At 36.4% G+C, this 11,259-nt stretch overlaps 1 protein-coding gene across 1 annotated transcript in view; it reads right to left on the reverse strand.

The window, feature by feature from the left end:
• Positions 1 to 5,741: 5,741 nt before the first annotated feature.
• SLC12A2 (solute carrier family 12 member 2) overlaps positions 5,742 to 11,259 on the reverse strand; it is a 54,284-nt gene continuing 48,766 nt past the window's right edge. The window contains exons 26-28 of the mRNA XM_070938707.1: positions 9,731 to 9,866; positions 9,545 to 9,612; positions 5,742 to 8,263 (exon numbers count right to left, since the gene is read on the reverse strand). Of these exons, the coding sequence (XP_070794808.1) occupies positions 8,128 to 8,263; positions 9,545 to 9,612; positions 9,731 to 9,866 (340 nt within the window). The 3' untranslated portion in view covers positions 5,742 to 8,127. The remainder of the gene's footprint in view (positions 8,264 to 9,544; positions 9,613 to 9,730; positions 9,867 to 11,259) is intronic.

Consider the following 11,259-nt stretch of genomic DNA (forward strand, 5'->3'; position numbering starts at 1 on the left):
CTGCGGCATTCCAGGTAAATGGAAAGTTGGTGAGAATGACCTTACTTTTAAGAATTAAATCCAGATTTCAACACACCTGTTGTGCATTAATGCTGTTCTTTATACCTATTCTTATTGCATTGAGTAAGCCTGAATGTCTGCCTTTGCAGGTGAAAATGTAGCAAATTGATTATAATTATCAGTGTCTGTAGCACTTCCAAGCCCATTATTGCCACCTAACCTGGCAAATTATCATGGTAGCTAAGAATTATGGGAAATGTAGGCCAACCTAGGTGGAAGTGTATCCTTTACATTCAGTTCAGTTTTCAAATTGTACCTGGTAATGCACAGAATCAGGTTCTACTTCATTCTTCTCTTCTTCAAAGATTTAAAATAGTTGGCTGCACTTGGCCCTACCTTTATTTAAATGGGTGCCTCCTTTGCTTTTGAAAACAGCACAAGGAGTTTGAAAAAAATGCTGGCTTTGGAATTTAAGGGCAAAGAATCACCAGCATTTTCTCAGCAAATGCTGGAGAAGGTGGGATGAGCCGTGCAAAGTTATCTACACTACAAATAATCTTGAACGTTCTGTTCTGAGAGAATGGTTGCTTTATTTGAATTAAATATTTAATATTAATATTAGTTCAATGATCCTTCTCTCCTGTGCTTAATCTAAAGACATTGGCAGAAACTCCTCATATGATCTCAGATCTTTTTTAGCCTGAATTTGTATACATTTATTATTTTAGTTCAGTTGTAGCTCTTGGTTGGTTAAACATGCATATGAGTTCAGAAAGACTTCTAGAACAACAAAAAAAGTTGCCTTAGAAACTGAGATATGGGGGAATTGTCACACTTCAAATGTCTGCATTTCAATGTATGTTTTTCTGAAAGCACAACAAAAGTAATTCTTACCTGTTCTATAGAATTGGAATTAACGAAGATTTTCCTGAATATTGTATAGGTATTTATTTATTTATTTATTTATTTATTTATTTATTTATTTATTTATTTATTTATTTATTTATTTATTTTATTTTATTTTATTTTATTTTATTTTATTTTATTTTATTATTTTATTTTATTTTATTTTATTTTATTTTATTTTATTTTATTTTATTTTATTTTATTTTATTTTATTATTTTATTTTATTTTATTTTATTTTATTTTATTTTATTTTATTTTATTATTTTATTTTATTTTATTTTATTTTATTTTATTTTATTTTATTTTATTTTATTATTTTATTTTATTATTTTATTTTATTTTATTTTATTTTATTTTATTTTATTTTATTTTATTTTATTTTATTTTATTTTATTTTATTTTATTTTATTTTATTTTATTTTATTTTATTTTATTTTATTTTATTTTATTTTATTTTATTTTATTTTATTTTATTTTATTATTTTATTTTATTTTATTTTATTTTATTTTATTTTATTTTATTTTATTTTATTTTATTTTATTTATATACCGCCCTACTCCTGAAGGACTCAGGGCGGTGAACAGCCAAACAGTAAAAATACATAGATACAAAATTTAAAAACAAAGTAAAATCGAATTAAACAATTTGGCCCAAACAGATTAAAACCCCAATCATTTAAAAAACAGATTAAAATTTGCATAATTAAAAAGAGGGAAAAGATTAGGCCAGGCCCGCCTGGTGGAATAAAAAGGTTTTAAGAGCGCGGCGGAAGGTGCGCAGATCCGGGATCCTCCGTATCTCCGGGGGGAACTCATTCCAGATAGTAGGTGCCCCCACAGAGAAGCTCTGCCCCTAGGGGCCGCCAGTCAACATTGTTTGGCCGACGGCACCCAGACGAGCCCCTCTCTATGAGAGCGTACCGGCCGTATAGGTAGTGCTGGCACTAAAGGAATCATTTCAGTTTGATGACTTTGCTGAAAACCTTATGCAGGCTATAATACAAAAGTCTAGGTATTAAACTAACAGAGGTTCATTGCATTGATATATATATTATTCAATGCATGGAGGGTACAAAATGTGATAACCACACAGTGGGGTCAGTGTCTATAGTTTGATATTAAAATCGAAATAAGCAAAGTTTGTAGGATTTTTCTCTGTCCACAAGATGGCGTTTGACAACTTCCATATAACAGTGTTCTCAATTTTTGTTTCCCGCTCGACATACTATCTGGTTCATTTCAAACTTGACATACTATCTGGTTCAGTTCAATTGGCCTCTCCATTCCTGCATAGACAGGAGTGGAGAGGCCCGTTGAGAGATGCTTCTAGCAACCTTGCTGGAAGGGAAAACAAATTGGAGGAGAGATAAAAAGGACTTTCCCTATCATTCTTCAGAAATATTTTCACTCTAATTCTGCACAAAAAAAAAGACAATAAAACAATATTGAATATTAAAAAACAAACAAAAACCTAACAACCCAACAACAACCCCAAATTGGCAAGTTCATACCTGCTCCTTTTTCCTGGAAGAAATTTAAATGCAATGGAAGGCTAACTTTGAGCCTACATTCCACTCCAATATAAGCCGAGCGTCCTCCAAAGGGAAGTCTAGGTTTGAACCAGAACATTGGAGTTCAGTCGTTACTACTGTCTTTCTCTTCTTCTTTATTCTAAGGCAAGCTACTAGAGAAGGACTAGCAAGGTCTACCACTCATTCGCTCTGGTATCCATAGTGTGGTTATCCAGCCAAATCTGTAACGCCATCGCTCACATACACCTTTCCCGCTCCTGAGGGAAAATTGTCGTGCTCTAGTGTTCCCCATTTTGGATGAACAAACCAGCCCTGCAGTGATTTCAAGGCATGCTACTCAGCAGATGACCTTCTATCTCTAGATTGCTGTGAATGCTGTCATTTGGGGCCACAGGCAAAGTCAGGGAAATGAAATGCCAGTTGAAGATTCAAATCCCATGATGCTTCAGTCCCTTCATGATCTATGGGCCACAAGACATAGCAAATCAGAGTAAATTTCAATTTTTTAAAAAAACTTGCCTTTATTATTTTTATAAATAACTTAAGGTAGTGAACATATCCAACACACATTCCTGCTATTTTCCCCACAGCAATAACCCTGTGAGGTGAGGTGAGTGGGGCTGAGAGAGAATGACTGGCCCAGTCACCCAGCTGCCTTATATGCCTAAGGTGGGGCTAACCTTATACTGGCTATCTGCCTGCTATAAGAGGTGGCTAATGTGAGGTTATTTCCTCCTGCCTCTTCTCAGCCATGTGGGGCATGGAATGTAGTTAGCTCAGTGCTAGGTGCTGCCTATCCTTATAAATCATGTTCTGCTACAGTTAAAAACCTGCTTCCTAATTGTTGCTCTGAGTAAGATTCTCCCCCTCAGGAATGCTCACAAGTCCACAGAGAAAGCTTCAGCCTCCAACAAGATGCAGGTGGTTAGCCAACGTTGCTAAGCAGGTGAAAGAATAAAATAAATAGCAGCTTAGTTTTTCCCTATGGCCCAGCTTAGTATTTGAATAGGAGGAGGATTTGCAATTTTAGATTCAGAGCTCATGACCGGAAACATATCTATCCCGAAACCTGTTAAACCAGGGATGTCAAACTCACGGCCCGCAGCCTAGATGTGTCACGCACTGGCCATGCCCACCCCCCATTTTAGCAAAGGGGAAAAAAGTTGTGATAAGTTACGAGTCGTCATGAGTTTGACACCCCTGTGTTAAACCATACACTAACCAGACTAGAGCTGAAAAGGCATTTATTTATAATTCTGCATAGATTTGTGAATCACTGGAATATTTTGCTGAACTCGTGGGTTAAAACTAAATGCAGAATTCTTTTGCATCTTAATGAATAGAACTGAGTTTTTGTAGAACTAAACTACATCAGCTGAAGATGACGAGAATTAATGGGAGAAAAGCAGACAGGAACAGAGAATTTTATATTTAAGTCTCACAAAGAAAAAAAATGAATACAAAATATGAATGTAAAGTAATCAAAGTTTGATTTTCACAAGACGTATTGCAATAATACAATAAAACATGATTATAGATCAGCTGAATTTTTAAAAAGCATTAAACTTTTATAGGAACTGCATAATTAACCACCAGTTCCAGCTCAGTGAAACTGAGCATGAAGCTGATGAAGGAGGTGGTTGCAATGCAACACACACTGTACCAAAGACAAGCCAGGAGTGCTGACCGGCTCTATCTCAAGGGACTGTGGCCCTCCAATGGAAGAGCAGCAGAGCGCCAAATGAGGTCAGGAAAGAGGATTTTAAAATGCAATTAAATAAAATTGAAGGACGCAAGTACAGCAATGACTGGAAAAATATTTTCCTGGGACTGGAAATGTGCTTCTTTATAGGCTTGTAAATAAAGCAATTGTGATGGCTCTAGAAGTCTCAAGTGCGTTTTATTCCCATTTTGAATTCTTTAACTATTGGCACTCATCCATAATGTTGGGAAACAGCACAGATGGCACAACCCATGTATCGTTAAAATTACGCCCCCCCCCCTGAAAAAGTGCCTCCAACAATTTCTAGATGTTGTAAAACCATGGCTACGTTTGCCTGTATTGAAAATGCAGCAGATGAGAATAGCCTTTTTTGCAACTGAGCTGCCACCGCAGATGACATGCTGAAGCAGGGACAGCCGGAATGGAGTTCCTTGGGGCGAGGTTCAAATGCAGACAGCAAATACCGAGGGCACTTGATTCTTCATACTTAAGGTACTGAGTGGGATAAGATTTGGAAAGATCTATGCAGGAACAATGAAGAATTCTGTGGCAGTTAATACCAATACAAATATTTTTATGGATCAGTCCTCTTCATCTAATGCAGAATAGCCGTGAAAAAAGGAATATTCCATATATACACTGAAATACGAAACATTATATTCTATTTGGTTTATGAAATTGCCACAATGACTGGAATGTTTAGATAAAATCATGGACAGGTCTATCAATGAGAAATTATATGCATGAATTATTTCTTCACTAGAGGCAATATAAAACTATTTTTATGTACATTTACGAACCAAGTCAGATAGCCTTTTCAATTCCACTTGTTCATGAGTTCCTCCAGGATCATTTGAAAACAATTCCCAATTAGTGAAATTGCCACATTTTGATAAATCTAGCATTATTCAACCAAGCCAAAATCAATCTGGGTTGGGTTTTTTCCCCCCAATCTTGTAAATAACTTGGCTCCTTCAGGCTCTTTTCTTAAGGATAAGCGCTACATAGAGCAAATGCCAAGCCAAGGAAATCTTTCTGGAAACATTACAGCTATAAGGCTTCTGAGATAAATGAAGTTTGGCAGGACACAGCCTGGAAGAGAGAGAGAAAGACACCATCTGTGGCCAGGATGGATGGGTGACTGGGAAGAATGGCACAATCTTTGGATGGCAGTAGATGTTTCTGAACTTAAATGTACAAGTATCAAACTTAAGAATGAGTTCATTCACAGATAAATAGGGAAAGACTCTGCATTTTTTCTTATCTCTGACAAGCAAGACTGCTGGGCTAGGCTGATCCTGCCAAGTAATTCATATTTGGCCTTCCTGCAGACAGTTAAAAGCAGGTAGCTGTTTAGGCAGATTCCGCTGGAGAAGGAAGTGGATGAACTATGACAGATCAAGGTTATCTTATCTGGAGACGACAGAAAGAGTGTCAATGGTGCTTGAAATATTAAACCTGCAATAGCCAAAACAGATGACATGGAAGGAAAATGGTCAGAACCGCACAGAGGTGGGTATGGGGGGGGTTGCAGGGGGAAACACTGTAAATAAAAATGAAATGATTTAGACAAAAAGTATTTAATTCACTTCCATTTATTGCAGTGATCTTTCTTCAGTATAGTAGAGTAGCTGCAATACTCCATGTTGTTAAAACATTAGAAAAGTCATAACTGTAGGTAACAGTTGCAATACATTATCAAAATATGACATAACATTTTTGGACTGTGGATAGTACCAACCAAAGCTCAAGCTTTAAATTAAGACCGTAGTTCATTTTTAAATAAACAAAATAGCATATAAAATAATTGTGTAAAAAGGAAAGACAAACATAATGAAAATAATAAATAATCAATTTCTTCAACTATTTTCTAAACACTTCCAAATTTCACAAAATAAATTTATAAAAATGATATTGCTGAGTGTCAATGGAAAACTATTTCAAGTTATTGATTGAAACGTAAAAAGTGTCCAAAAGAAATTTAAAATTATAGTAAATAGAAACTGGAATGGCTAAATTTGCTAACAAGTTAATAGTATATATTATCTGGAGAGCTTTAATAATGTTATAATCAGGATTTGGCATTTTGCATTTCTAATATTGGAAATTTTAATTGGATAAAGAACTTTTAAGTCACAGACTATATTTGGTACCCATCAATAGATCCAAATGTTAAAATAATTATTTCAGCCACCACACACAGACAGAAATGCAATTCCTTTCTTTTGCACATCACAAATAATGGCTGCCCTAAATGGGCCAAACTGCTAAGTGTCCAAGTGCATTTCTTCTGGATGGTGACACAGTTTTCTATCCTATTCTAAGTCTGCACTTAACAAAACAGGGGAAAGGAAATTCAGCCTCACTGAGTAATTTTACATCTTCTCTCATCACAGCAACAATCAATCAATCTGGTAGTAATCAATACTCTATTTGCAATGTGATTTTTTTTAAAAAAATGAATGATAAACTATTATAAACTTCCAATTTCCTTTGAAAAATATATCCAGGCAACAAATTACTCTATGTGGCAGCCAACATGTATTGCACTTCTTGAAAAAAAAAAAATCAGCATTAGAGCAGTATGTTACTGAAGGTTATTACAATATGCAAGAATCCTATTGTCCTATTAACCAGATCTTCCAAAACAATTATTCATTCACAGATTTTGATTTCATTTAGCAGGAAAGCTGTTTTTTTATATGCTATGTGTTCACTTACAAACTCTGAAATTATAGATCTTTGATCTAATATGGCGCTCTGTATTAAAGCCAATAGTTGAAACATATTTTTAGGCAACTTACAGGTAACAGGTATAAGTGTTGTTATAATTATTGGATAAAGCCTCAAGAGTTTCTTCAGGAAGCAGTTCATAGAATAAAAAAATATAAAGCAATTGAAATATATACCCATCCACAAACATCCACAAATGGGCAGTTCTGGAATACACCATCTTCTTATCAAATTAAAAAGCTCAAGAGAACCAAACCTGAGTGTTTAGCAAGAGTTTTAGCAGATTTTAAATAAACTGCCTTTGGATGCCCTGGACAAAACATGGTCCCACAGAACTATTCTTTATCCATATGGTCTCCCCAAAAGGGCACACACAGTATCAGTCCCAACACCGATGGCATCCTGTGACAAAAGCACCCTTTGACAATGGAGCTGCACAATAAAATCTGGCCGGTTAATCTTCTGTCATAGGAGCCCAAGGAAAACATAGGACGGGATGGAATTGGAGAACATCAATAGTTCCCAATTAAGTACATCTTTCAGTAGTAAAAATTGAACATTACAAAGTCCTCAATGCTAACTGTTGAATTTGACTTTATTATCATAGCCAAGTCATCCCACTTACCTCTTAGGTCTAACCAGTCTCTTAAACAGACACATACACAGACCAAGACACACAACCCCCCTGTTCCAAACAATAAGAAACATACAACAGTCCAAACTAATACCTTCATGGAAGAACAGAATGCAGCATCTTTATTATTGTAAGATGGAAGAGTCTAGAAACTAGAGGAAGTCTGATCTAAAGTTTTAACCAATGGCAGACTGACTTTATAAATTTACAAAACGATATATGGATGAAATTTGGTTAACTTCAGAAGGCACCTCAAGGCTAAAAGGTTTTTATAAATCTATAACCCTTTCATTGATCAAAAATAAACACTTTATTGCTGCCTTTCAAGTAGCAAAGAAAAACTTGTTTATTTATTCTTTACTAAGGAATCCTCCCCCATTTAGCAAGATTAAATTACAGAAGAATTAGAAAAAAATGGAACTTCCACAATTTTAGGAGTATAGTGACTTTCCTTATGTGCTTTTGAGTCAGGGGAATAGTGAGAAAGTTATCACTTTCTGCCTCTGTGTGAGGTTAATATTTTAATAGAATGTTCCAGTCCCTTTCCTCTAGGCACTGAAGTACCATTTCTTCCCCGTTGCATCTTGCACAAGAGAGTTTATGAATAGAAAGTAAGAACACTTTGATGATTTCCACGGACAAGGAGAATGGGTGGAAGGTCTTTTGAAAGAGCTTCTATCCAGGCCATGTACAATGCACTCGATACTGCACTTTTTCGTGCAACTGGTAAACTCCTATTAAAAAACAGAGGAGGAAAAATTATTCACAGATGGACAGGATTAGAACTGTATTATGTAATCTAATTTAAACTGATCTGGCATCCAAAATATTTTTTGACATGAAATGGTTTTACTCAATGTTGTTCATTGAGTAGTATTGATAAACAATTCACAATTCTGCTGAAAGCAGTTTTTAAATTTTTATTTGATTTGCTATTTCTACCAATCACCCCCAAGTTCTTTAGTAGCAAGACCTATATTCAAGCAGGATTCACCCAATTAAATGATTAATTTATTGCAAACCACCATACTGTATTCTTTCCATTATCACTAAATTCTTATGCAATTAAGCTTACATTGACCCAAGGTTATTTTAATTATTTAATGCTTATTAGCTATATTTATAGATCTCCTCAAATCCCAAAAATTATGTTCTTTTTTTTTTTAAAAAAAAGAACGCAAAAACAAGGACAACAGGGCTGGTATAAAAATGAAAGTTCCCACAGGAAGTCTGTTCCATAGGAACTTCATGAGAAGGGGGGGAACTTACAGCAGGCATCTCTAAGATAGACAGATTCAAGCTAGGAAAATCTCTGATCACGTATCCTGTTGCAACATTGGCTTTAATGGAAATGAATTGGTCCCAGAAGCCTATTGGCAACTAGCGCAACAACCATATAATTGGCATTATTCTACAAGGATGAGGTTGTCTTACCAAAGAGCTAATTATGATGTTTGTCCCGGATGCAGCCTGGGTCATCTCAGAAAGCCTCTAAAGAAGTGATGAAGATTAGATTGGAACTGGTGTAGGTGGGATGTGCAAGTGGCTGGTGAGGTGAGTGCAGTGGGATTGGGGGAGGGTATGTGAATGGGCAACAAAGTGTAGCATGACCATGGATTGAGGGAACAGATCGCCAGTGAGGCCTGGAAAGGGTGAGAGAGGGTGCACAAGAGTGCTACAGCACAAGAAGCTCCGGAGTTATGGTGCCTCTCCGCATGGCCAGGATGGTAAACTCAGCGGAGAGGGTGAGGCAGGCAAACACAACAAAGGTCAGCTGGGGGAGTGGTTGTAAATGGGAATTGGCTCAAATTACCATGTGACCATGAAGGTACTACAATGATTATAAGTTCAAGGATCAGTCACAAGTCCATTTTTTTCCACCATTGTTGCAACTCTGAATACTCACTGAATGAATGGACATTAAACAAAGACTATATGTGTAACACTTTTGAGTGATTTGTTATTTCAAATATTTACCGGAAAGGATGTCAAGAATTACAGAAATGAGTACTTACATAACAATTAGATTAGCTGTGCTTGAATGTTCTTTCAATAATTCATTTAATCTAATCTGACGGTGACTCTGTAAGAAAAATGAAAACATTACTGATCTCTGAAAGGCAAATAACCATTTAAAAATTAATTTGGAATACTGATGTAAAGTTCAAAAATTTGTACATGTGGGAAAGAATGCTAGATACCTTGGTTTTATACAGCTCAATTTCGTTATCTGTGATTCTCCAAGGTTCATCTTCTTTCATTTTGTCTGCAACATCTTGTTCTTTATCATCTTCATGAAGTCTGAATGGTTCAATCATTTCTTCAAAGGCTGCAATGCTGAAAGTTATTTGATCACAGAGTTGGAATGTATCAATTCTCGGTTTTAACCACTATATCCACAGTAAGGCATGTGACTAGCATGTCACATATCATATAATGCTATTAAAAACTGCAGGCCTAATAACTGGAATTGAATAGCTACTATATCTCTGCACAGAGGTGTCCTGGTTCCTGGCATTTTTTTTCCCCAATAGAAGAGAATAAATGTAGCTTGGGCTTAAGCAATGGATTCCTTGAACCTCTCTGAGCTTGGATGTTTTGTTACCTTAACTAGGTAATATCTTCAGTGCAGCCCCTGAGCAGACAACCAAGTTGAGAGAGGACTAAGGATGCCACAAATTTGTTTTGCAATTTACCTCTATTTAAAAACATTAAGTCTTCCCAGGTAGTGTAGGGCCTGTTCATTATACACTGTAAAGTTGGAATTTTCATTAACTGAAATTTTAATCCTGCCTTTTTATATCTAGACAAGATTCACCAGTTAAGACTTTAGAGGGCAGGGGCTTATTATTGCAGATAGTCCTTGTTTACCAACTGCCCCTTCAGCATGTGCTTGGATTTATGAGAGTGCTGAAAAAATAAATTTACAATTAGTCCTTGAAATAATGACAGTGGCAGCATCCACATGGTTACACGATCTCAGTTCAGGCATTTTGCAACCTGAACTGCAATGGTTGCAGCATCCTACAGACATGTGGTTAACATTTGCAACCTTCAGAATCAGCTTCTGACATGAAAACTCAGTGGTGGGTTATAAATTGTGGTCATGTGACATTGCCTTAACAATTGTGATTTGCTTACTACTGCAATGCATCTGACATTGTAAATTTGGCATGCTCGTGTTATATTTCAGTTAATGACTGTCACCTAGTGATGAAATTGCTGGTCCCAGTTTTATTTATTTTATTTATTTGTTTAAATTTCTATACCGCCCTTCTCCAAATAGGACTCAGGGCGGTGCACAGCCTAAGTAAAAACAAAGCATACAAAATTTAAAAAACAGTATTAAAATAATTAAATATTCTGGCCGTAAATTAAAACAACCCAATTTAAAATCAATTTAAAATTTAGCTCAAGCCAGCCCAGCTAGTTGAAATAAATAGGTTTTCAGGGCCCGACGAAAAATCCGGAGGTCTGTTATTATACGTAACTCTGGGGGAAGGTTATTCCAGAGGGTGGGCGCCGTCACAGAGAAGGCTCTCCCCCTGGGGGTCGCCAGCCGACATTGTCTGGCAGACGGCACCCTGAGGAGGCCCACTCTGTCCGAGCGTAGTGGCCGGTGGGAGGCTATTGGTGGCAGTAGGCGGTCTCGTAAGTACCCCGGCCCTAAGCCATGGAGCGCTTTAAAGGTGGTCACCAACACCTTGAAGCGCACCCGGAAGACCACCGG

Source organism: Pituophis catenifer, unplaced genomic scaffold (genome assembly GCF_029215685.1).
Source record: "Pituophis catenifer annectens isolate HBS135680 unplaced genomic scaffold, rPitCat1.0.hap2 SCAF_2, whole genome shotgun sequence".
Taxonomy (NCBI): domain Eukaryota; kingdom Metazoa; phylum Chordata; class Lepidosauria; order Squamata; family Colubridae; genus Pituophis; species Pituophis catenifer.